The 23,187-nt window shown below is 38.6% G+C and overlaps 1 protein-coding gene across 1 annotated transcript in view; it reads right to left on the bottom strand.

Annotated features, from left to right (window-relative positions):
* The window catches only part of LRP1B (LDL receptor related protein 1B), a 1,639,960-nt gene that overhangs the window by 715,627 nt on the left and 901,146 nt on the right, over positions 1–23,187 (bottom strand). Inside the window, 2 exon segments of the mRNA XM_030210865.1 lie at positions 5,395–5,523; positions 14,050–14,190. Coding sequence (XP_030066725.1) covers positions 5,395–5,523; positions 14,050–14,190 — 270 coding nt within the window.

Below are 23,187 nucleotides of genomic sequence, written 5' to 3'. Positions count from 1 at the left end.
ACTCTTTCCCAGGGGAGGTCTTGACACAGGGATGGAACAATCTCCCAGTGCTCACAACTAGTACAATGTTCTAAGCATTCGGGCTTCTTCACACATAGATTTCCTCAGTCCTCTCAGTTAGTTTCATATCTCATGAAATAATGCAACTCTTGGGGAGATGGGAAGAACTATGTGCCTGATTAATCCTGCTGTCTAGGGATTACACCTATTACAGATACAGGTTTTTTTTCATCAACATTCAGGAATTAAGCAGACTTGCCAGCTGTGTGACTATAAAGCTCAGGGCTATTCAACTTTACAGATAACTTGTCCAATGTTGAGAAGTAGTCTGATCAGATGATGAAGTGAGGTTTGCATAGATAGCAAAAGTAGGTTTGTCCTTTCCTTTCTGAACACACTACCAAAACAGGTCTCCCACTAAGCCATCTCTCACCTCTTCAATCTGTTCAAAATTCTGCTGCACAACTTATATTCCACCAGTGTCACTATGCTCATATTAGACCTCTCCTCAAGTCACTTCATTGGCTCCTTATCTGTTTCCACATACAGTTCAAACTCCTCTTATTGATTTGCAAGTGCATTCACTCTTCAGCTCCTCAGTGCCTCTCTACTCTTATCTCTCCCTACACTGCTCTCTGGGAATTCCATTCACTGGGTAAATCTCTCTTATCTGCACCCTTCTCCTCCACTGCTAACTCCAGATTCCGCCCCTTTTATCTTGCTGCACCATATGCCTGGAATAGACTTCCTGAGCCGGTACATCAAGCTCCATCTCTGGCCGTCTTTTATATCTAAGCTAAAAGCCCACCTTTTTTGATGCTACTTTTAACTCCTAACCCTTACTCACTTGTTCAGTACCCATGTTTCATCATTCCCACCTTAGTAATTCCCTTATCCCTTATTTGTCCTGTTTATCTGTCCTAATTAGATTGTAAGCTCTGTCGAGCAGGGGCTGTCTTTTCATGTCCAGTGTGCAGCACTACGTACGTCTAGTAGCACTATAGAAATGATAAGTAGTAGTAGTAGGTTGATCAGTACTGCACAACAGAATGCAATGTGTCTGAAAGAGGACTGATCCAAGCAGTAGAGTGACGTATGGCTTGAAGACTAAGTAGCTGTTTTTCATATGCTGTCCAGTGATGCAGTTTTTAAAAGGAGCTATGGCAGTCAGAATGTTTCTGATTTGATTAGATTTCATTCCACTGGTTTGAGGGATATCGGTCTTCTAATAAAAGAAATTAATAAAGGAGTCCAACCAACTATCTAAAGTATGGTTTGTCATTGAATTCTATTATTATAAGAGTTACAGATATGCATTTGTTTTTAAAACAATAGTACAATATGATGAATAAGGGTGTTTTCAGTTAATTTACCCTAAATGAACTGAATGGTCATGGGATTAGAATGAGATGCAAACTCATTTACAGTAATTCATCTTTGACATTGTTACCAGCTATGGGAGTGAACACAGCAGATTCACTTAAGGGTGAGTAGGAAAAAGAAAAAAGCAACTAAACAGGCCAGTTCTGCCTCTCTTCTTCCACTTCCCATATCTGGTGATGTCAACAACTCAGCATGAAGTGAAAGGATCAGCAATTTAGCACCATTTTCTTATCATCAATCAGAGAAAGAGGGTGATTGGAAAGCGCCGTCTTTAGAAACTTACTTTGCTGAAATCAAAAGGGATTTAAAAAACATGAAAAAAAAACCAACCAATCAGGGAGAGTAGTTTTTAACTCAGTATCTACTAAAGGTGATGGTTCTGGCATCTATTTCAAGCCTAGTTTATAAAGACAAGTAAGTGTCTAGTTTTCTTTATAGAATATTAGTGCAAGTGGCTGAAAACAAGCTTTAATATAAAGAAAGATCAATTATACCAGCCCACTAGCTTATGTAAATTCCTACACATAGGTGTGTACTGGGTGCATGTAAATTATAGTATTCAGTAATTTATGCACATATATGTGAGCCCTGCCCATCCTCTACCCAAACTCAATCCATGTACATACTCACCAGCAAAGTAGGCACTATCAAATCATGGTTCAAACATCTTAGCTAGGCAGTTTTCTATAAGAGGTCATTTGTACATGCAAATGACTGGAATATGTTTTATAGTTTATGGTTTATTTGAATTTGCTCTACTGCCATATCTAACTGGCAGGTCTTGGTGGCTTACACGGTTCAAAAAAACAATAAGGAAAAGGAATAGAACTACAAAAGAGATAGGAAAGAGTATAGATCATGCACACAGAGGAGCAAGGAGATTATGGGGGGGGGGGTGGACTTGGAGTAGAGAAAGGGAAAGGGAAGGGGCAGACAAAGATAGTGATGGGGAGAGGACAACAGCAGTCAAGTTACAACAGCTCAGCTTGAAGTGAAGTCCTTGGCAAACAACCAGGTCTTTAGTCTTGATTTGAACATTTTAAATGAGGTTTCTACACAAATATCTCATGGGAAAGAATTCCAGTGGAAAGGGGCAGCAAAGAAGAAAGTAGAACAATTTGTGGATCTTAACTGAGCCAGTTTAGGACTGGGTAAAACTACAGAGTGATTGTTAATTGAATGGAGGAGATGGACCAGTGAGTATGGAATAGTGAGTGAAGGTAGGTAGTGGGGGAGACCCATCCCATGGGATTTGAATGTAAGGCTAATAGTTTGAAAAGTACACATTGGTAAATCAGTAACTAGTGATACTTCTGAAGCAATGGAGCAGTGCCGTAGCGAGTGCTAATGGCACCCGGGGTGGGTCGCTGCTGCACACTGCCCCCCCCCTGGATGCAGCACGGCGCGACCCCTCCCCCTCTGCGGCGCACCCCTCTGGAGCACAACCCCCCCGGATCACATTCTTACCTGCGGAACAGCCGATCCGCCCCGAGTGCACGTCACTCGGAGCTGCGTCGGCCCCGCTGGTTCCCTGCTCTCTCTGCCCCGGAACAGGAAGTAACCTGTTCCGGGGCAGAGAGAGCAGGGAACCAGCGGGGCCGGCACCCCCCGAGCGCGTGCACCCGGGGCGGACCGCCCCTCCCGCCCCCCCCCCCTTCCTACGTCACTGCAATGGAGATACATGATTGGATCCACCATTTACATGCCTTCTTGCCACATACAACTAGGCAGTTCCTTATAGAATTGCCCCCAGAAAAAGAGATAGGCTACACTATTTCTGTCTCGCAACCAGAGAAAAATCTTTGACAGCTTCCACGGTCAGAGATGAAAGAAACATAATGAGCACAAATAGGGCAGAGAAACATAGAAACAGAAACAAAGAAAAATATAGACAGATAAAGATCATATGGCCTATCTAGTCTGCTCATATGTAACAATTACTCTCCCTATCACTCCAAGTGATAGGGAGAGTAGATGGCATGCATACAGCAGCACACAATGGAATGCTTACCACAGCAAAAGATGGCTTACTGCAGGGTGCCCTGAGGGCAGATCTGGGGGCAGAGAGTTTGCATGTTCTGTGCTAATTAATTAGCACAAGGGCATTGTCACATACTAACTTATTAGTGCAGGTTTAGCGTACAAGTCCCTACTGTCTACAAAATAGGTGGTGGTAGGGGTCCACGCGCTAATGGCCATGTGCTAATGGGAACATTAGCACATGACCATTAATACAAACAAGTAGGAAAATAGGCCATTTCACCCCAGTGGTAAAAATAGCTTTAGTACATGGGATGACCCACATAAAGGCACACTAAGGACACTTTTTATCACTGTTTGGTAAAAGAGTCCCTTTATTTTTTATTGTTTTTAATTAGATCTTTAATGTTAAATACTTGCACTCATACTGAGACAATGGAAACAAAAAAACTCATTGGAATGCATGTGTGTCATTGGAACAAATAGGCATGTGGTGGAATGCATAATTTTGTTTTACTTTTTTAGCATTCATACATATTTGTAAAAAAATAATTTTCAGGAATTTCAGTTTAACTAAGTCCCTTCTAATGATCTGAGTCACTATTATGTTAAAATCTAACACTTCACATTTTCAGTGATTTTAGCCAGTAATGAATGTACTGACAAGATTTTTTTTTTGCTGTTTTTAACTTCCTTGTACTTTTAAGTAAGACTCTGTATTTATTTGTGGTTTTTAGATTGTTTCTTAGACTTTTTATATTCATTCTTGAATTTGTTAAGTCATGTGATCTCTGTCATAAGTAGGGTGCTCTGTCGCCCGAGCTTCATTACAGCTACAGAGCTATTGCTTGAGGAAGAGAGACTGGTTAGTCTGCCATTTTTCCATTTCCACCTCCTATATTGTATTTCACATTACTGTCCTATCATTTCTCCTTGTGCCAGGCCATAGATATGCACTGCATGCAAATACATTAGATCTGCATACATTGAATACCAAATGTATATTATGTACATAAATATCATTGGTATGATATATACATTTCTGCAGTTAATTATATTTCCTATTATGTTATAGTCACAGCACTTTCTCTTAACTTCACTATCAGTGATGCAATCACCTCAGCTCCTCATCCCCCTGTGTTTTATTTTCAATTTTATTCACTAGATTGTCCATCCGTACCCTTCAGTAAAACAGGAGAAAGTTGGCAGTAGATCATGCTGGCACAAGAAAAGAAACTAGCACAAAACAGCAAGATATCATTTTAATCCACAAAGGACTACACAATAAATCCCCAGCATTAGAAAAACAGGCATTAAGCCTTAAGGTCATAAGCACACTTCTTTTTAGCTGGGTTTAATAGTTAGTACCTTCATTACAATCAGATTTAAATTAACAGAGTGTTGATGTCTATGAAATTCGTTGTGCACAGTTTCCACTGCCAGTGGCGTTCCTAGAGGGGCTGACACCCAGGGTACATTGCTGATGCGCCCCGCCCCCGGGTGCAGCGCCCCCCCGGTGCAGCGCGACCCCCGCCCCGGCGAAAGGACACCCCAGTGAAAGAACCCTCCCCCCCACGGGTGCACGCTGCTGGGGGGAGTGCCGCACGCCCGTCAGCGTCGTTCATTTCCATGCTCCCTCTGCCCTGGAAAAGGTTACTTCCTGTTCCGGGGCAGAGGGAGCATGGAAACGAACGATGCTGACCGCCCCTACCGCCCCCCCTTGGTATGCCACTGTCCACTGCTCAGAAAATTATGCACAGAAAATATGCCAAAATGTGCTAAGCGGAGGAGTAGCCTAGTGGTTAGTGCAGTGGACTTTGATCCTGGGGAACTGAGTTTGATGCCCACTGCAGCTCCTTGTGACTCTGGGCAAATCACTTAACCATTCATTGCCCCAGAATCAATGCATATAACTGAAATATTAAATAGTCTAATGAGACATAAATATCTAAAAGATGTCATAAAGGATAGATGATAAAAGTATTTTAGTACAATACAAGTAGATGATAGGTAGAAAACAAAGGTTTATACCTTGGCATGACATACGATTTTTTTTTAGATTGTATCCCACAGTACACCTGCAAGTCCTGGTAGTTTCAGATGTCGGTAAGCAAAGTTGGGAACATCCACCATTGTTTAGTTGACAGGAATTACTACCAACTGCATAAAAACATAACAGAAAATCATTTGCAATAGGTCTATGGAGTATGGTATATTAAACACGTCAACATATCAGCCATTCCACATTATCTTTCTCTGATGAACTAATGATTTTTGGTTAATAATTAGCTATATGGGTTGTGGGATAAAGGAATGAACATTCTATTAAAGTAAAATGGGCTATAAAGAGGCATTGATGATTTAAATAAGCATATTGAAGTAGGAGAAATGAATTTCATTTTTGTATAATACCCTGTTCCAGAATTCTTATTCTACAGAACTGAACTGTCAAAATCAGTTTGAAAAGAGGTATGTAATTTATACTACTTTTGCTCAATCTCCCTTCCAATTCATTTCTAAAAGACAAGTCTTAAACGGTAGATCCATGACATGTATCTATATGTTGCCTGTTACTCATAATTGTGCAAGCCTAAACCATCTAGTACGGAGTACATTACATGATCAGCAGGGTCTTAGTTATACTCTAGTCATGCATAATTACAATGCTGTTGGTGGTGATGGAAAGACTTATTTTAAACAGTGCATCCGGTGCAAGCTTCTTAACATCACACTTCTGCGTGTTGCATTGAAAAGGATAGAAATGGGCTGTCATTTGCAAGTACATGGGAAATGTCAACAGTGTATGCTGTTGCATGTCATTAACAATTAAAATGAGCTGAAAAATATATTTTGTATTTTTTTTTGTTACATTTGTACCCTGTGCTTTCCCACACATGGCAGGCTCAATGTGGCTTACATGGGGCAATGGAAGGTTAAGTGACTTACCCAGAGTCACAAGGAGCTGCCTGTGCCTGAAGTGGGACCAAAGCCCACCACCCTAACCACTAGGCCACTCCTCCACTCCATTTATCATTTGCCTCTTCCCCAATAGTGTGCACCTGTGTGAACTCGAATCATCATGCATTTGTGAATTAGTGCACACAGATGAGCACTTTTACTAAGGTGTGCTAATCATTAACTCGTGCTAAATGCTAAGATGCCCATAGGAATATAATGGGCTGCGTTGCATTCAGTGCATGCTAATCATTAGCACATACTAAATCCGTTAGTACACCTTAGTAAAAGGAGCTCTTAATGACATTGCTCCCGTATTATAAAAAATGGCCACAAAACTCAAATAAAATGGAACTTCCTGCAACCAACATGGGAAATAATATGAATGAAGACTTTTCTTCAGTCCACCCCTAAAGGAGGATACTTCATGGAGTGGCTGCATAAGCCTATGCAAGCTAGAAGATGGAGATGGTGTATATGTTTATTTAATCCCACGCAAGACAGAAGAAGGTTGAAGTGTGCCTGTGTCAACTCATACGGAAAGGAAGGAGGAGATGGCAACATGTACCTACCCTTCTTTCGGCTGGTATATACAATGAAAAAAAATATAAGAAAAGAGAGAGAGAGAGAGAGAGAGAGAGAAGAAGAAGAAGAAGAAGAAGAACAGTTAAACAGTGACTAAAAAAAGATAAAAATAAGATACTGAAAACAATGAATGTGTGAGAGAGAGAAGAGGAAACTTTGAAGCAGCAAGGAAGATACACGTCCTCAGAAAGCACCACAGCTGAGGAAGCCACTCAAGAGTAGAGAACAGCTTTCAGCCTGTCTTCTCTATCTGAGGGCAGGTTTGAGTATTGCTTTCTTTCTCTGCTTTTGGTAAGTATAGCATATACTTGAGATTTTCTCTGGAAGAATAGACCTTTATACTCCTTTTTATTGGTCAAGAGTGTAAACTTTGTTAAACAGTTGATGGCTGTGACTTTATTTTTTCAACAATGCATTTTTCTCTCCTGCATGGGCTTCATAATGGACTCTTTCCCAAAGAATAATGAACAATGCTCCAGAACCAGATCAAAAGAAAATGTATTTTCTTGTACACTAAAGATCATGATTTAGTAGTCCTGTCTCTATTTTGCCATTTTAAAATCCAACAATTGTAGATGACTAGGAAATTTCCTATTTTAGACCTTCTCTAAAAATTCTGTCCTCTAGCTTGTCACTTCTCCTCACATGTTTTTGTTTCATCACTCACTTCCTCATCCTCCTTCTCCAGTTCCCAGTAGCTTCCTCTCATCTTCTATCATTATCATTTACTGGTTCTTTGTAGCAAAGTTGATGACAGCAAATAAAGAGCACTAGTCCATCAGGTCTGCCTAATTTTTCCAATCCACGCTGCTAAACACATATCCTAACCTCTAGCTGTAGGAAATTGTAGGATATCAGCCCTTATTCAAGTCAGATTTGTTATCTTCCTCTTTTTTTGTATGCCATACTAGACATAGGATCATACAGGTTCCCCTATCTAATCCAGCATCTTGTACCTAATCCTGTCCTTCCACTTGTCTTGCCACTAAGCTTTGAAGTCATCTAAACAACTACCTAAACTAGTGAGTTGATACTCAATCATCCAGAAGCCTAGATCTCCATGATCTTTTTAGATGGCCATTAATAACCTAGCAGCAACAATTTGGTTGGTTTTTAAGGATTTGTATCTCACTGATTCCAACTCACCTACTGTATAGCCAGATCTTGATATTATTTTAACTTTTTTACCTTTCTGAAAGTCCCTGGTCACTATCAATTGGCAGGCATTTTTTGACGATTGATGTTTTATCATTGTTCAGAGAGAATGGTGTCAGATAGGTTTTGTAGTCACCATTTTTTCTCTTGCCAAGGCCTCAGTGCTGCATGAGGAGGGGACAGAAGCTAGCAGACAAAAAGGAATTGAAAAAAAGGGTTGCTAGAAAAGCAAATATATAACAATTATGAGAGTGTGCAATTATGGATATGACTTCCAAGCTGTCATTTTACAAACCCTGTGTCTGCAGACCTAGAGAGAAAAAAAAGTGTGTGTGTGGGGGGGGGGGGGGGATGCATTCTTCTGATTTACCATATAACTCATAACAGGAGGATTATGAGAGAACTGGGGGGGGGGGGGGGGTTAAAATCTCATCACACTGAGAGAGCAGTGTGAGAGGCATAGCTTAGTTCCAGAGTTGTACAGATTTGACTGAGTGAGGCTCCTATACAAAAGAAAGTCTAAAAACTGAAAAGTTAGATAAGAACGCTTTATTTGTGACACTTAACAGTCATTGAACGCTATCTAAAGGAGACTTGGAGTAATTTTCCTATATAATAGAAAAAAATATATTTACAGCTTGAGGAAAGTTCTTGTAGAATTGACCTTGTATAGAGCTGTTTGGTTTTTCAGATCAGACAGCTTTGAATGTAACATTCCCTTATTTTTGATCTACTAGGGCAATTAGCTAGCTTGTGTCTTGGTTTTCTCACAGACTATAGACAGGCTTGCTTAACCCTCATAATGGGCTATAAAGTTTAACAAGGGGCACTTTCAGTGAAGGACCACAATGAGTGATAGGTAAAGAGGTTACAAAGGGCAAATGATGAATATTTGAGAAAAATACCAAAGAAACAGAATTATGTGAAGGTGACCTTAGAGGTCAGAGTTAAAGAATATCAGATAAGTATGAGAGAAAATATAAGGCATTAAGTGAGCTTCAGTTTTCAGCCTGGGTACCTTTTGTACTAGGTCAGAATCTGACAGCTTCCAAAGGGAAAAGAGAGAGAGAGAGAGAGATTTTTCTTATACTGAAATTTGGACTGATATAAATAAGAATTCAATTTTCTGTAATACTGGGATAAAATAATTTTTACTGTAACCATTTATTTACTCTAATACAATTTAGCATTGTTATAAAAGAGAAAAAAACTGAACTCGTAAAGTGTTTTCCCTTTGCCAGAAAGGCTTGCTTTTTTCTAGTCTCTTCCTTTCAGCTCCCTTTAGAGGCAGGAAGGGAGTGCCCTATAAACAACCTACAGAGTGAGGCATAGGAATGAAAGTAGTGCTATGCTGTTTGAATATCTGACTGTCTGGATGGGAGCCCTCTATATAGGAGAGTTTTATTTTAAAGCAAATGGGTCTAGTTATGGATATAAGAAAATACAAGCTCTAGCTCTAATACTTTCACAGTAGCTCATATCTAATTATATTTTTTGTTAAAGAGAGAAGCCCTCAGAAACCCCTGACACTCAGTCTTAGGTTTAAAACACTGTTACTTAGTTTGTAACGTTGTATACAGTGTTTAGTTTCTATCATAGGGCAAAAACTCTTACTTGTGCTTTTGAAGCACTGGATTGGCAATGGCAAAGTGCTGCTAGACTAAATGTGCTCGAATGAAACTTCATTTAAAGAAGCACTTAACTTTTATGGTCAAACAATCAGGACCCAGCATGTAGTCTTTGAAGTTCGACAGGGCCTCCGTTTCACTCTCAAGCGGCTTTGTCAGGAACTATGCTTTATGCTGGTTTTAATCTTGAAATCTCCATTTTCAAAATGTCTAGTTATGGATATCCAATTATTTTTTTTGTTTATGACTTTGTCACACTCCTCACCTGCTCTCTGTGGTCTCTAGCAGCATTCCATGCCTCAAAGAATCTGGTTACTTCCTGGAACCCTAGTACTTCTTTTATAGACCTGCCCCTCCACAAAATAGCCTCAAATATAGATGCCTACCTGGTCCTCACAAATAGGCAACCTATTGTAAAATTACCTCCAAAATATGTGCAAGAAGATCTTGTCAAACATTCAGAGATACTTTTTGCTAGATTAGAGGAAAGTTATCAAGGTACTTTTACTGCACCTTGATTACCGCAAAAACTTAACCCACTAGCACGACTCTACTTGGGGCATCATTTTGGAGATGGTGCTGAAGGACAGGGATCACAGGATTGTTTCTGCCCTAACACCTCTGTATGACCAGGTACCAGGCTGGTAGACCTAAAAATCAACAAACATAAAATTGATTTCTACAGATAAAGTGGTTCTAATATGGATAAAATGTTTTATTCTCACAATTGTGTGAAATAGATACAAAACAATCATGAAAATCAGGGGGGGGGGGGAAGCTATGTTTTCTAAAAATGAACTGAAAATATTTTGCCTGTGCAGTCTCCAATGCATTCTATACTGTTGATTACCAGTAAATGGCATATTTTTGAGTGATTACAGTTTAGAAAGTTGTTATATGCAATGTAAGTAATATAACTCAAATACAAAACAAATTGCTTGTGTCGTCTTGACTACAGTAATGTATCACAATTCAGTTGTTTTCTATGTCAAAATGATAAATTAAGTTGCTAATTGTACTTAAGAATCCAAATGAGGTACTTACGTAAGATCCTTAAAGAGTGCTAAATTGAACATTTTTCATACTAATGAAGCTTTTAAGATACCTGTAGTGATACTGTTAATGGGATTATCTATAATATAGGTGATTTTGTTTTTCAATATATTTTAAAACTAAAGGGTAGCTTGTCTTTTAATTACTTGAATTGCACTAAGGAATTATTCTAAGTTTAAATTTGTTTTGTCATGTGTAATAAAATCTACATTTATTTATTTTGGTGCACTTGTACCCCACATTTTCCCACAAGAGCAGACGCAATGTGACTTACATGAATTCAAGAGGATACAATACAGTACATAGATGGCTCAGATACAGAATGCAACAGGAGGGGAAGGAACATGGGATAACACAGGGGGAATGACAGGGGTGAAGCAACCGGCAAATAACCTATTCAGTCAACATGAGAGAGATGTTAAAGAGTGGAATTGCCAGTGGAATAAGCCTTATCGAAGAAGTATGTTTTTCCACAAAACAATCAACAAATGAAACAAGTCATACTGTAAAGGCGTTGGAAGCTATCATTAATACAGGTAATCTTATGTAAAGAACAATATGCAAAACGATTGACCTCAAAACATTTTCATGTAAGTTGTCAAATATTTTTAGAGATCTCGGTACCAAATATTTTAGAAATACATAACAACCATAAGTTGTCAGTTAATAATACACCATCTGCTCTTGATTTTAATTGTATAGTGAGGAAAATATGCTGCTACTTCATTTTCTCTTCCAGAAGAAAAAAAAATATGTTTTCTGGTATGCCTTGTTCTATTTATTATAGTCTCAATGATTAGTGAGGAGGCACTCTGATTAAGCGCTTGATTAAGTGGCAGATTCTTGAATAATTATACAATACCTTTTGTCACTTTAAAGGGATTTGCTCTAACTTTCTAATTCTGCTTCTTTCTGACCTCTACAAAACAATAGAAGCTTTCTGTTTTGTTTTTTTAAGCAACACACTGTTTAAGTCTTTTCAATTTTCTTAATATTTTGTGTGATTTCTTAGGAGCATTAGCAAAACATTTTAACCATTTAAGGGACGTAGTTTTAGCACAGGCCTCATTTTATGCAATGAGACCTAGGGGTCCTTCTATTAAGCTGCGGGAAAAAGGGCCCTGCAGTAGTGGCAGGGACCGCTTTCCCTGCGTGCCAGGGTCCTTTTTACTGCAGTGAGTCAAAAGCCCTAAAAAACTGGCCATGCAGCAAGATAACTCTTACCGCGTGGTAATGCGGTGGGGAGCACTTACCGCCACCCACTGAGGTGGCAGTAAGGGCTTCCACAGTAACCCGGTTGTATCCAGACAGCGCACGGTGATGCCCAATTACCATCGGGTTAGCACCCTGCTATATAAAATAAATTTCAGTGCACTGGAAATGGCGCTGGGACTTCCGCCGGTGGCTATGTTGGGCCTGCAGTAGTCCTGAGTTAGTGTACGGTAAGCCACGTTGGGCTTACTAACACTTTGTAAAAGGGCCCTGTAGTTACTAGTAACCAGTGGTTAACAGTAAAATAACATGTCTGAATAGTGGCCCACATTGATAACTTCCCCCTTAAATGCAATTAATACAACAGTGTTTTAAAATATAGATGATTATCTATCGCTCTCTTTTTTTTAACAAACCTTGGGGCCCTTGTACAAAGCTGCAGTAAGCACTAACATGTGCAAAACGGCATACTGCAAGATGCACTGAGGTGTACTGCGGTAATTTCAGGATGTGCACGCACTATCCATGTGCTATAAAATAACATTTTTATTTGTGGTGGTGCATGTCTGGGGTGGAGAATGGGTGTGTCCTACCTAATCAGTTAGCAAAGCTACTACATTGCTGTACACTAACTGAGTAGTGTGTGCTTAGTGCGTGAGCCCTTACTGCCTACATAATGGGTGTGGTAAGGGCTCAGGTGCTAATCTGTTTTATTGACAAATGGCCATTAATGCAAAAAAAATAAATTCAACCATTTTACACCAGCAGTACAAATGGCTTCAGAGTGTGGGAAAGGCACACAAAAGGGTCTGTTAAGGCCAGTTTTACTGCTGTTTGGTAAAAGGGTCCCTTTTTAAACTTAGGAATTGGATTGGTGGACTCCATCATACAACTCAAATACTGTTCAAATTTTCCCCATGGTAATATCCCACTGAATCTTGTTCTGGATGCAAAATACTAACAAAGATAATCCTACTTATCAGAACTTTTTCTTTAATAATTGGACAATGTAATTCTTATTTTTCATTAGTGCAGTGGTTCCTAAACCTGGTCCTGGAGACACCCCTGCCAGTCAGGTTTTCAGGATACCCACAATGAAATTCATGAAAGAGATTCCATGCAGTGGAGGCAGTGCAGGCAGATCTCTCTCATGTATATTCATTGTGGATATCCTGAAAACTGGACTGGCTGGGGTGATTTCAGGACCAGGTTTAGGAACCACTGCAGTAGTGCCTTCTTTGCAATAACTACATTGATTCTGGAGATTGGTGCTCATGTGCAACAGAGTGGGAAAGGTTGACACTGTTGCATGTTATTTATCAACTGAAGATGAGCAGAAAAAAAATAAACATTTTTTTTCATTTGTCAATAATAGTGCACACTCTTTTGAAAATGCACACTATTTGCAAAGAGGATGTTCATTGCACATACGTGAACTATATCACATAAGTGAACCGCTGTGCATGGTTGGTTTGTACAAACTGTTTCGGAAATTGAGCACCCTTTTTGCACATAGTGGGCTGGATTCTACAAATGGCTCCTAAAAAAATTGTCACCGAAAAAACAATCTTAAGCGGTATTCTAGAAGCCACACCTAAAGTTTGATGCGGTTTATAGAATGACACTTAAGCAGAGCGTTCCTGTGTAAACTTAGGAGCCACCATTTGCACCAACAGAAACATGGTGCAAATGCCCGCACCGACATTTACACATAGAGCACCATTATTCTATAATTGCGTGGGTAACTGAAAACCACACTGCAATCTACCCCAAAATGCTCATGACGCTCCCATTTCTGTGCACTCTTTTTTGGGTCACATGTAAATTTTAGGCATGGCTCTCACACCTAATTTTACACTAATTCCCATTTAAATCTAATTGATACCAATAATTGCTTGTTAAAAAGCCAATTATTGGCACTAATTGGCTCGTTATTCTATTAAATTGTGCATGCAAATTGGGGCTCTGCCTACATTTGCACTTGCAATTTTTGGCAACATTTATAGAATCAGGGGAAGTGTGTCTTCTTTCAAAATAAAATTTTCTTGCTCCACATCCCTAATTGATTTTTTTCTTTCTCTCTTCATATACACTTTACCTCTTTGTGCTTCTTTGTTGTACACCTTCATATGTACAACTCCTGATGTCTTGTTACGCACAACGGTTGGATTCCTTCCATCTTTCTTATCACAAGTTCCCATCTGAGCTAGGTTTTGGTCTGCCCACCATATTTTGTTATCTGTAAAAACAACAACAAAAAAAAAGTTCTTAAAAGCTGTTTATGAAAAAGTTGCATAGCTTTAATGGACTTAGGGACCCTTCTAGTGAAGTGTATTTTTTTTCAATATTCATACTTTAACAGCAAATATTATTCTGCAATTAGTGCAAATGATGTGCAGTATGCATTTTGGTGAGAAAAACATCCATCTGCCGCTTTCTGCCACTTTTGAGATGTTTTTCTCTTTTGAAAATGAGCACTGTGGAGGGGCATTTTTTATATAATGTCTAAGTCCAACTTTGGACGTTTTGAAAAAAAATGTCCAAAATCTAAATAGGAAAGAAGGTCATTTTCGAAAAAGAAAAATGTCTATCTCTGTTCTTTCAAAAATACTGTTTTGGGATGTTTTGTTTTTTGGGTGTTTTGTGATTTGGACGGGTTTTTTTTGGTCCATTTTCGAACAAAAAAAAAAAAAACCATCCAAGTACGAAACACACAAAATCAAGCCATTGGAATGTAGGAGGAGCCAGCATTTTTAGTAGACTGGTCCCCCTGACATCCCAAGACAGCAATAGGGCACCCTACAGTGCACTGCAGTGGACATCATTAAAAGCTCCCAGGTACACATCTCACCATTGCTCCCTTACCCCTGAACCCCCCCCCCCCCACATTGCTCCTGCTAGGTCCCCCAAAACCCACACAAAACCCACTACCCCCAACTGTACACCACTACCATAGCCCCTAGGGGGTAAAAGGGGCACCTATATGTGGGTATAGTGAATTTCTGGTGAGTTTTGGAGAGCTCACAGTTTCCTCCACAAGTCCTGTACAGTTTTGTTTTGTTTTGTTCTATTGTGGCTGAAAAACATCGAAGTCTTAGGAACACCTAAGTCCCACTCCAAATACACCCCTGACACGCCCCCTTGAGATTTGGACGTACTTCTGATGGACTTCATAGGAAAAAATTGAAAAAAAAAGTTTCAAAAATACTGATTCGGACATTTTTGTGAGAAAAATGTTCAAATGCTGCTTTATGCCACTTTTTAGACATTTTTCTGTTTTGAAAATGAGCCCGATAGTGTAATAACTACAATGTGCAACCCACATACATTTTTGGCCCATAACACACCTAGTTCCAATCTCACAGAATGGCATGGAAAGTTACCATTTTTACATTGTCAGTTGTGACTGCATTTGCCTTTGTGGTTCTGCTTCTTGTTGTAATAATAACTTCAATAAGTGTTTTATATACAATGAAGTACACATTTAAAAATTGTTAAAAAATACAAAAACACCATCAACTATTACAGAGCAGAGGAAAAACACCTTAACAACTATGAGTTATGAATACAATTCTGAATCTGCAAGATCTTATTGTGGAGTAAGCCACAATTACCTAGGTCTACCATGAAGATGTGATTCAATGAGTCTAATAAATGGATTGTTACCATACGCAAGCTCTAATCTGCTTAATTTTGGTAGAAATGGTGTAGGGAACTATTATGGGCGAGCTTTATAGAATTTGGAGATAGTGCCTAAATGCTATAGCACGCAACTACAAAGGGGGTATGCACGTGGGTGGGGGTGTGCGCATGAGTGAGTCAGGTGCATGTCTTGCAGCTGTGCATGTGAGTTATAGAATACTATCTTATGCATTCAAGGGTTGCCATGCAGCAACAGGCTTGACACACGGCAACCCGGAACTACCGCTGGCCCAACACAGATACCGTTGGTAGTGGCGCTAACCTGGTGGTAATCATGCTGCCCTGTTACCACCGGGTTACTTTGGGAGCCCTTACTGCCACCTCAATTCCTAAGACATGGATGTTTTTCAGCCATAATAGAAAAAAAAAAAGAAAATGTCCAGGACTACAACTAAGATGTTTTGAGCTAGACCTGTTTTAATAATGACTAAGCCCAAAATAACTGCTCTAAATGACCACTGGAGGAATAAAGGTATGACCCCCTCTTACTCCCCCAGTGGTCACTAATCCCCTCTCCCCCCCCCTACAAACTGTAATAGAAACAGTACATACAAGCCTCTATGACACTTGTGGTGGAAAGTGTGAGACCTCCAAAAACCCATCAAAAGCCTACTGTACCCACATAAAGGTGATACCTACAGCTGTAAGGGCTATTATAGTGGTGTACAGTTGGGTACAGTGGGTTTTTTGGTGGGTTTAGGAGGGCTCATTATGCAGTAAAAGGGAGCAATAGTGAGATGTGTACTTGGGAGCTTTTAGGTGACCTCCACTGCAGTGCCCTTAGGGTGCCCCACTGCTCTGCTGGGATGTCTGTGTGGGTAGAAAACTAAGGGGTCCTTTTACTAAGCCACATAAGCGTCTACAAGCACCCAATGCGTGCCAAAATGGAGTTACCGCCTGACTACCACGTGGTTCTTGTGGTAATTTCATTTTTGGCGTGCGTCCAATTCGTGCATCTGGAAACTATTTTTTTTTGGGGGGGCATGGGTAATGGACACGCGCCAAGTGGTATTTAGAGCTCATAGGTCATTACCTCTCGTTTACCACGTGAGTCTTTACCGCTAGGTCAATGGCTGGCAGTAAGGTCTCAGACTCAAAATGGACGCACAGCAATTTTCATTTTGACACACATCCATTTTTTGCAAAAATTTTAAAATGGCCTTTTTCACAGGCGTGCTGAAAAATGCCTACACTACCGCAAACCATTTTTCAGCGTGTCTTTGTAAAAGGACCCCTAAGAATGCTGGCTCCTCCGGCATCCCAATGGCTTTTCACTTGGTGCATTTTTCACTTGGACGTTTTTTATTCAAAAATGGACTAAAAAGATAAATACAAAGAGCACAAAAATGTCTAGCAAGTGACCATTTCCAAAAAAAAAAAAAAAAAGACGTTTTGCTGTTTCGAAAATGACTACATTTGCTATTCAGATTCTGTACGTTTTGAGCAAAACGTCCAAAGTCAGACTTAGACATCATATTGAAAATGCCTCTGCACATTACTAAAAGCAACTGAAAGGCACAAACACACCCAGCATAACTATAACAAACTCAGGGCCCCTTTTTTTTAGAGGACGTTAAGCCCTTAACACACAGTTAGAGTGTGCCAACAAATATATTGTTTGTTACTGCACAGTATCCCATTTGTTACCTATTTTTAGAAATATTTTAGAGGGATGGTGGGCTGAGAATGGACATTCCTGTGTTATCCAGGTGTGTGCAATCTGGATAACATAGGGTTAACGGGGAGCACATAGCACCTCCTAAATGGGAGATAAATGCTCCTGTGTTAATTTTTTTGCAGGTATCACATGCTAATGACAACATTAGTGCATGACCTGAAAAAAAAAAAAAAAAAAAGCAATGCCCTACATAGTGCTGCATTAAATCTGGGCTTAGCACTTGGCAAAGTCCCGCATTAGAATACGCTAAGCCCAGATTTTTTCTGCATTTTAATACAAGGGCCCCTCATATTGGTCCTAGATGCACAAATATTTATTTTATTTATTTAAAAAATGTTTATACAACCTATACCTAGGTGGTGTACAAAAAAAATTCAGATGCATATACAAACAAGACAATCCACATGACAATTCTATCTTGATAAATGTATAAAAACACAGACATAAATAGTTGCGTTTTCAACAACTTTGTGAATTGTGCTCTATTAGGGGCCCCTTTACAAAGCCGCGTAAGCATCTACGTGTGCCCAACGCATGCCAAAATGTAGTTACCACCCAACTACCGTGTGGCTCTCGCGGCAATTTCATTTTTGGTGCGTGTCCAATATGCACATCTAAAAAATATTGTTTTTTATTTTCAGGTGCACGTAATGGATGCGCGCCAAGTGGCATTTGAAATGCGTAGGTCATTACCGTCTGGATTCTTTACTACTAGGTCAATGGCTGGCGGTAAGGTCTCAGACCCAAAATGGACTCGCAGCAATTTACATTTTGCCGCACGTCCATTTTTGGCAAAAAAGGCCTTTTTTACAGGCACGCTAAAAAATGGATCGGCACACGCCCAAAACCCGCACCTACATTACTGCAAGCCATTTTTCAGCGCACCTTAGTAAAATGACCCCTTAGTGCGTTTCCAAAGTTGATCAGACAATGCATTCCACAACAAGATTCCAGCGGCAGAAAAAGCTGAGACTCGTCTATCTACATCATGTAGCTGCATAAGCACATCAATCGAGAGTCATATAGCAGTGTCTGATTTCAGTGCACGCCTTGGATGGTAAACAGTCAAAACCTGTTTTTCTAAATTGCCATTCACATTCTAAACTTTTTTCAAATCTGAATAAAATAACAGCCTCAAATTCAATGAGACTGTTCAACTTGAACTGCAAACAACATTCAATAATTGTTAATTCTGCATTGATTTTGTAATATATTTCTAACTAATCCTTGTATCACATGAAAAGACAAATAAAACAGCAGGGTGAATATACATCAATTATTTAGATCTTTCAATTCAGATTGCTTTCATTAGAAACAAAGAGGAAAGAATGGAGCAGATGGTGCCTAAGCAAAATTGGTCAAACTCTCTCACACTTATTTAGATGTATTCTCATGTGCAGCAAGGTTTTGGAATTATTTTTCCAAACAAATTTATTTTGCTATAGAACTGCCACAATACAAGTTATTATTAAAGAATTGGATTTTTGAATAGAACCTTGGATAAAGAAGGTAATTTATTATTTTGTTCATGTTAATATTTGATTTTAATTAGTTTTTGTGTCAATGTTTAAACCCTAAGGCCAGCATTGTTTTAAAATGCTGGCCACAGTGTTCAAAACATTCACATATGCACTGCCATACGTATGAGTCGTTGAGCTATATGAGATTCATCTACTAAATGTATATTTGAGAGTTAGGATAGCATTTTTTCTGCCCTAACTTCAACCACTTAGGTATGTGGAGAGTGGCTGAGTATCACCACTCTCCATATATCTAGACAAAATGCCCTTGCTACATTATAGCAAAAGGTGTGCTAGCATTTTTAGCATGGACTAAAAATAAACATGCACTAAACTCTAGAGACATCCCCGTATTCCTTTAGATGTTTCTAGCATTTGGCGCATGCTAATCATTAGCATTCACTACAAATGCTACCCACATCTCTTTAAAAGACCCCCTAAATACATTTAAATCATGCTATCCACTTGGAACAGCATTTTAGAAAGGATGCCCGGGTACAAAAATAAATGATCATCGCAAGATATATGTAAACGCATGCCAGTTGCAAACTGTGGTGTGTGGACATTCAGCAGCAACAAACATGTGGTTTATGTATGTCCCATGAAATGAATGTCAAAAAAAGTAAGTGGGCATAGGATAGATAAATGTCAAAGGTAATAAAATAAACATCCATACAACTTCCAAGGGCCATTGTAAGCCACAATAAAAAATGGTTAGATGATTATATGACACTGTGTTATTATCTCAGTTATGTCCCCAGGGATATAAAATGCACTCAAAACAATGTACAATGGAGATGCTCAGATCAGCGTTTTGAGTGAATTTTAGCGCTACAAAATTTCAGAAGAGACAACCGAAGAGTTGTTTACGTAAACATTCCAATACAGTTTACCCATCAGGGATTCTGCATACCAATACATAAAATCATTCAATGTATAAATAGAGTAAGAAACCACTATATGGTGAGAAGATTCCTGACGCAGGCCTGGCCGGCCGAAACACAGCTGTGTCAAGTCCTGTTCTCCCTATTTTTGTATTATTTTTTCATGGTTAATAAATTATATATTTTTAAAATTTCACATTAGAAGTGTAATCTTTTTTACATACACTTTTTATATACATTTTTTTATTTTTTATTTATATATATATATATATATATATTTTTTTTTTAAATGTTTAAATCTGTTTATTAAGATTTTCATTTATAGAGAATAATCAACAGCATAACATAGAAGAACATAATACATAAGGCATATTGCATTACAGAATATTATCTCAAAGGGCCTTTTTTCCTTATAGCCCGACTTCTAGAGACATCATCTCTAACAGTGCTGGCTAACGGATGTTCGCATATTCTGTCTTCCGTTTGATCACGTTATAGCAAAGAAATGTTATAAACAACAAATGTCTCACCCCACATTTCAATGCAACCATTACCTTTATTTTCTTTTTATATTTTTATGTTTTTATTTTTATTTTTTTATTTTTGTTAGTCATCTTCACTGTTTTGTCTATTATTAACAGAAGATGGCACATAATACACTCTAGAAAGTACAGAGGCATTATAGTATTAGTTTCTTATCAATTGTTCTTTCAAAAACTATTAAGACTAGGGGACACTCGATAAAGTTACATGGTAACATTTTCAAAATAAATAGGGGGAAATGTTTTTCATTCAATGAACAATTAAGCTCTGGAACTCATTGCCAGAGGATGTGGTAACAGCAGTTAGCGAATCAGGGTTTAAAAAAAGTTTTAGACAAGTTCCTGGAGGAAAAGCCCACAGTCTGCTATTGAAATAGAAATGGGGAAAGCAACGGCTTGAAAACATCCACTCTCTGCCCCAGACACGCCCCTTCCTGAAAAATTGGCAGTGCATTGATTAGCGCTGGGTATGCTTACTCTCTGCCATCAAGCACACCCCCATGCAAAAAATATTTTAGATTTTTTAGCACAGGATTGGCACATGCCGATCCCAGAACTGCCAAATAATGCCTGAACGCATCCCACAATAGTGCCTGTTAGCATGCGGTAAGCACATGTTACTGCTTATCACTGCTTAGTATAAGGGACCCTAAGTTTTCTCTCTGAAACTTATTTAACTTGGATTAGTTTAATATAAGAATGCTTGAGATCAATAACTAACTTTTTCTAGTTAGAAAAAAAACAACATTTATCTACCCTTATTTGTTTGTACCTTCAGTTATGTATTTTTAAGTGACAATTTATGAGAGTAACAGAACATTTGTACTACCTATTATCATCTTGCTAAAACACTATAAAATTTAAGGAATTTTATGAATATTGAATAATCTAGGTGAAAATTTGAAATTCCAGATGTGCTACAATAAATCAAGGGGCCCTTTTACAAAGTGTCAGTAAGCCCAATGCAAGCTTACCGTGCGCCAATTTGGAGCTGCCGCTGGCCCAACACAGGCGCCGGCGGTAGTTCCAGCCGCAGCATGTGCCATTCCTCATGCTGGGAAAAATACAGCTTGATTTTTTTCAAATGGCAGTTCCCCAGCAGTAATTGGGCAGCACTGCGTGGGAGCCCTTACTGCCACCTCAAGTGCTCCTCCAGAAATGGCCACGCGGCAAGTGGTTCAGTTACCAAATGGCCATTTTTTTTGAGAAAAAACAACATCCTTTTATCCGCTGCAGTAAAAGGGGGCCTCAACATGCATCAAAAACATGCACTGATGCTAGCGCAGGCCCCCTTTTACCACAGCTTAGTAAAAAGACCCCTCAGTCATTTAGCTTTATATTTATTGATTATTTATCTATCATTGATATTGTCTCTATATTTGGTCTGTTTTACATGTTATGGTACTTTATTAGCATTATTATTGCTTTTATATGTTATTGTATCTTATCATTACTATTACTTATTTTTATTATATAGTTGTGTTTTATTTGAGTTATTTTTAATATGTCTTTTATATATTTATGTTTTATTAATATGTATTTTGTTCTATTTATTGCTAGTTGTCTTTAGCCCCTGATGTAGCCCTTGCATGGGTGAAACACAGCCAGTGTCAGCCTCATTTTAGTTCTAGACCTCACATGAATGAAGTGCTTTAAAAGGACTTTTCTTTTGGTGATCTGCTTCTTTGTACCACCATTTTGGATTTTCTGGATTGCTTCCCCTGCTGTTCTCTTGGATCATGGTGGCCGTGGTCGCGCTCAGCGCTGTAAGAGCTCAGATTGAAAAAAAGACTGGACCTTTATAAAGCTAAGTAGTCTTTAAGTCTGGTTTTGAGCACATTTTTATATTGTATGAAAAGAAAGAAAGAAAACAGAAAATCATAAAAAAAGAATATATAGGACGGTTACTATCCCAGAGGTGGTTGCCAATGATGAAGCAGCCCAGCCCCCGTGAGCTTTGAAGATATATAGCCGGGGGCTTCTTGAGGTATCACCTCTTTAATTTAGTATTTAATGTTTTGATAGAACAGATGTCAATGGAGCAATAAGTGCTTCTGTAAATCTCCTTCACTATTGTGCTTGTAAATACATAAGTATTGCCACACTGGGACAGACCAAACGTACATCAAGCCCAGCATCTTGTTTCCAACCGTGGCCAATCCAGGTCACAAATACCTGGCAAGATCCCAAAAAAGTTCAATACATTTTATGCTGCTTATCCAGAAATAGCAGTCGATTTTCCCTAAGTCAGTTTGTATATTCATATTGAATGATACTTTAAGACCATTTTAAATGTTTATTCTTTATTGTTCTAATATTTTTGTCTTCTCTGTACTATTCCTACATTGGGGGTAGGGTCTTATAAACTTTACAAACTTCAGCACATCCATAATTAAACCTAAAACTGACAAGAAGATGGGGGAATGCAAATAAAATACTGGCACCTAAATATTTTATATTTTATGCTTTTAGATGTCCATCATTCATTTTCTTATAACCAAGGATGATAATAATAATAATAATAATAATAATAATAATAATAATAATAATAATAATAATAACAAGCAAATATGAAATGTAAAAACTGTAAATCAACTTAATTATACCAAAATAAAAATGAAATCTTCAAATATTAAATGGCTTGTCAAGAAAGATAACAGGGATAATCTGCTGTTTTGCTGTATAATTATGATGCATCACAGAAATACATTCTGAACAGTTTTTGAACTGAAATTTCAAAGACACACAGGGCAGAAAATTACAACTTTTAGCCTATTTCCAACTACCTTGTCTTAATATATTGTAGTAAAATTGGCACCTATCATCAGCTCTTTCAATTACATGTGCTGTCCTTGAATTATCTTAACAAAAACTTAACTACAGGAACAACTTCCACCATTATGGTAATAT

The sequence above is a fragment of the Microcaecilia unicolor genome, chromosome 7 (genome assembly GCF_901765095.1).
Source record: "Microcaecilia unicolor chromosome 7, aMicUni1.1, whole genome shotgun sequence".
NCBI classification, from domain to species: Eukaryota; Metazoa; Chordata; class Amphibia; order Gymnophiona; family Siphonopidae; genus Microcaecilia; species Microcaecilia unicolor.
Note: the sequence above shows the minus strand (reverse complement) of the source record. Positions and strands in the feature narration are given on the sequence as shown.